General features: G+C 32.3%; 1 protein-coding gene across 1 annotated transcript; it reads right to left on the bottom strand.

Moving 5' to 3' along the window:
- Positions 1-334: 334 nt before the first annotated feature.
- Positions 335-2,641, bottom strand: LOC105457747. Its single transcript, XM_011702583.1, has 3 exons — positions 2,380-2,641; positions 461-1,462; positions 335-372 (listed from the first exon to the last, which is right to left on the bottom strand). The coding sequence occupies exons 2-3, from the start codon at positions 1,453-1,455 to the stop codon at positions 354-356; spliced, it is 1,014 nt and encodes a 337-aa protein (XP_011700885.1). The 5' UTR covers positions 1,456-1,462; positions 2,380-2,641; the 3' UTR covers positions 335-353.
- Between the last annotated feature and the right edge of the window lie 243 nt (positions 2,642-2,884).

The raw sequence follows: 2,884 nt of genomic DNA, 5'->3' as shown, positions 1-2,884 counted from the left end.
TTACGGCATGAAACTTTCCAAAGTTTGTAACAAATTTTGAGATTTAACGGATCTTTATTTGTATCTGTGTAGCTCAATAAAAAAACAATCAGATTTAAAGTATTGAAAAGTAAAGATTTTAAACTTCAAAATATTTCTCGTAACATCTCTTTTTAATAATCATTTTTGTTAAAGTTACACTCACTTTTTTACCAATTTTTTGAAGTGTGTAAGGTGTTGTTTTAATTTCCAATGGTAATATAAAAAAGGCAGATATATTAAATATATCTAATTAGAATTTATATTTTGTGAAATCATGAATTTTAATTTTGAAAATAGAGATTTTAAACATCTTTTTATTTTCTTGCTTTTTTTCAGGAGTTTAGTTTAATACTGAAATAAATCTTTTTATTCATCTGTTTCCAATAGGATGAATTAAACTTTTTTTTTTAATGCATAATAAACCAAATACTAAACGTACTTTTTGTCCGTACTACGAACAGCTAGTTGAACGACGTATTTCGGATAAGAAAATAAAGCCATCGTTATCCTCGTGACCTCTTTAATTCTTCTATACAGTTGTGTCACGATAACTTTGTGACTCAACCACGTATGCTTGGTCAACATTTTCACTTGTTGTTTTAACGGCTTTAAACGTTCTTGAGTCTTGCTTGACGAGGCGATATTCTTGATCTTTACTCTCGTCTCTTTTGTCTCGTCCTCCTCGACGATCGCTTTGAACCATAGGCCCAGAAGGGCCACCCCATCGCCTAGAGAATGATGAATGCGAATTAGCACGGGAATTTTCCGGGTGTCGGTGTTGAAGCTCTCATCGGGACATAAATAATCCTTTTCGTGAGATCTGGATCTCGGGCAGCGTCTCCCGACGAGAATCTCCCACGCGGCCCGGCCATCATTGGGCAACGGTTTGGTGCACACGCTTTCTAAGGTCTTCCTGAAGGACTCGCTGCAGATATTCTCGCAGGATCCGTCGCAGTTGGCGTTCACACACTCCAGCCATCTGATCCTGTCTTTCAGGTTCACCGTCTCGCTTCTCTCCCAAAAATAGTAACCGAATTTCTGACTTCGAAGGTAAAACATTTTTTCAAATGTCGTGCCAGCGGCCTTCGAAACAATCCGTTCATTCATCAGAATTCTTAAAGACTCCAGGAAGTTCGCGTTTGAGTCCTGCGGAGCTTTTTCCAGTATCATCAAGGTATTGATAATGCATGGAGAAACGGCGTCTTCAATAGCCCATATGCAATCCATGCCCTCCAAGAGACCGGCGAACTTGTCCCGCAACTGGATTCTTAATGCGAACTCGACCAAACGACGGTATATGTATAAAATGATTATAGCGATCATGATGAGAGGTGCGACTAGGAAGACGCAAGCAGTTCCTAACAATTCCCACAATCTCCGACTTGTAATTCCATTTAAAACGATCGAGTTTAATCTCTCTCTTTCTGGTTGCATCTCTCGTCTGAAAATGAGAAATTTGTTGAATAATTCTAATTGCAACAATTTTAGTTTTTTTATTATTCCATTAATATCGAAATCCAGACTAATTCTCAAAGTATTTAATTTCTTAAGCTGAATTCAATAAAATTTCACGCAGTAATTGAAATGATCGTCCTGGTAGAAATTTCATGCGTTTTTTTAGCAGTTACTAGAGAGTTTTACTAACTTCTGTCTAGTAACTGAGAAATAAAACTACTTAGAATCCCAATCAAGATGTAACGCTTTATCTGCAATTACTGCGCACAAAATCTGAACTTGTTTACTGAGCAAAAACGAGACAATAAATAGACTATTCAACTGATTAATTAGTAATCATGCTGCTCATGAAATGGGCAGTTTTGCTCTAATAATATTTCGTATTTTTGTACGCATGCTTGCTTATTGTAAAATTTTAAAGTTAATGAGCCATAGTGTCAGAAATCTTTAATGCATAATATATATTGTACTAGAAATAGCATAATATATAGTATGTACTGAAGATTTTCTGTATTTATGACTTTCATTAATTTCACTTATTTTTATATTCAATAGTATATGTTAAAACAATTTTTACATTTCTCTTAAAAAAAATTTTATTTTTCAGAAAATTATACTTTTAACTAGCTAACGTACTAAATTACACACATTTATATTATGTGCTAACATAAACATACATAAACATATATAACTAGCATACGTACTAAATTACCCACATTATTATGTGCAAACATAATAATGTGGGTTATATAGGTTATATAGGTTATATAGGTTAATATAAAAATTAATAACATAATTTTTATTCGTCATTATTATCATTAATTTCATTATTCTCAGAATAATTTGATGCGTTCTCACTACAATATAATTCTATATTATATACATTATTTGTCCTTTGTTTACTTTCAATTTTAACTGTAGTTGTTATTTTTGTCTAAAGTTTTGCCTTATTAAATTCCTTATTTCTTTCAACTTCTTTTTCCTTGCTCTATGTTTTTCTACACGTTCACTTATTTTTCACACTGTTTAAGATCGTTTAACTTTTAACTTATGATTAATATAATATAGTCTGTGTATACTTTAAATTAAATAAATATTATGATGTCCTGAAAAGACAACAAATTTTGCCAAATATTTAAATGTACATGCGCAGTAAACTCTCAATGAAAGTGTTTTGTTTTTGTCAATTTTTGACCAGTTTATACGGAGTATTTTAACTATTATTAATCTGTTAATACTAAACAATAACTGGACAAATATTTACGCAAATTGCACATATTTTTATCAGGAAAACTGCTTCAACCATTGCATCAAAACACTATCAAGTTTTTGTCCATTTCCGGCGCAGTATTATTACAACTAATGAGAACACAGTAATACTAATCAGTAACTGGATGAGTGTCTATGA

This window comes from Wasmannia auropunctata, unplaced genomic scaffold (genome assembly GCF_000956235.1).
Source record: "Wasmannia auropunctata unplaced genomic scaffold, wasmannia.A_1.0 LD335075.1, whole genome shotgun sequence".
NCBI classification, from domain to species: Eukaryota; Metazoa; Arthropoda; class Insecta; order Hymenoptera; family Formicidae; genus Wasmannia; species Wasmannia auropunctata.
The sequence above is the reverse complement of the archived record's forward strand: the minus strand, read 5'-3'. Positions and strand labels throughout refer to the sequence as shown.

Coding starts and splice junctions, on each gene's coding strand:
- LOC105457747 (XM_011702583.1), bottom strand. CDS start 1,455: ATGCAACCAGAAAGAGAGAGATTAAACTCGATCGTTTTAAATGGAATT.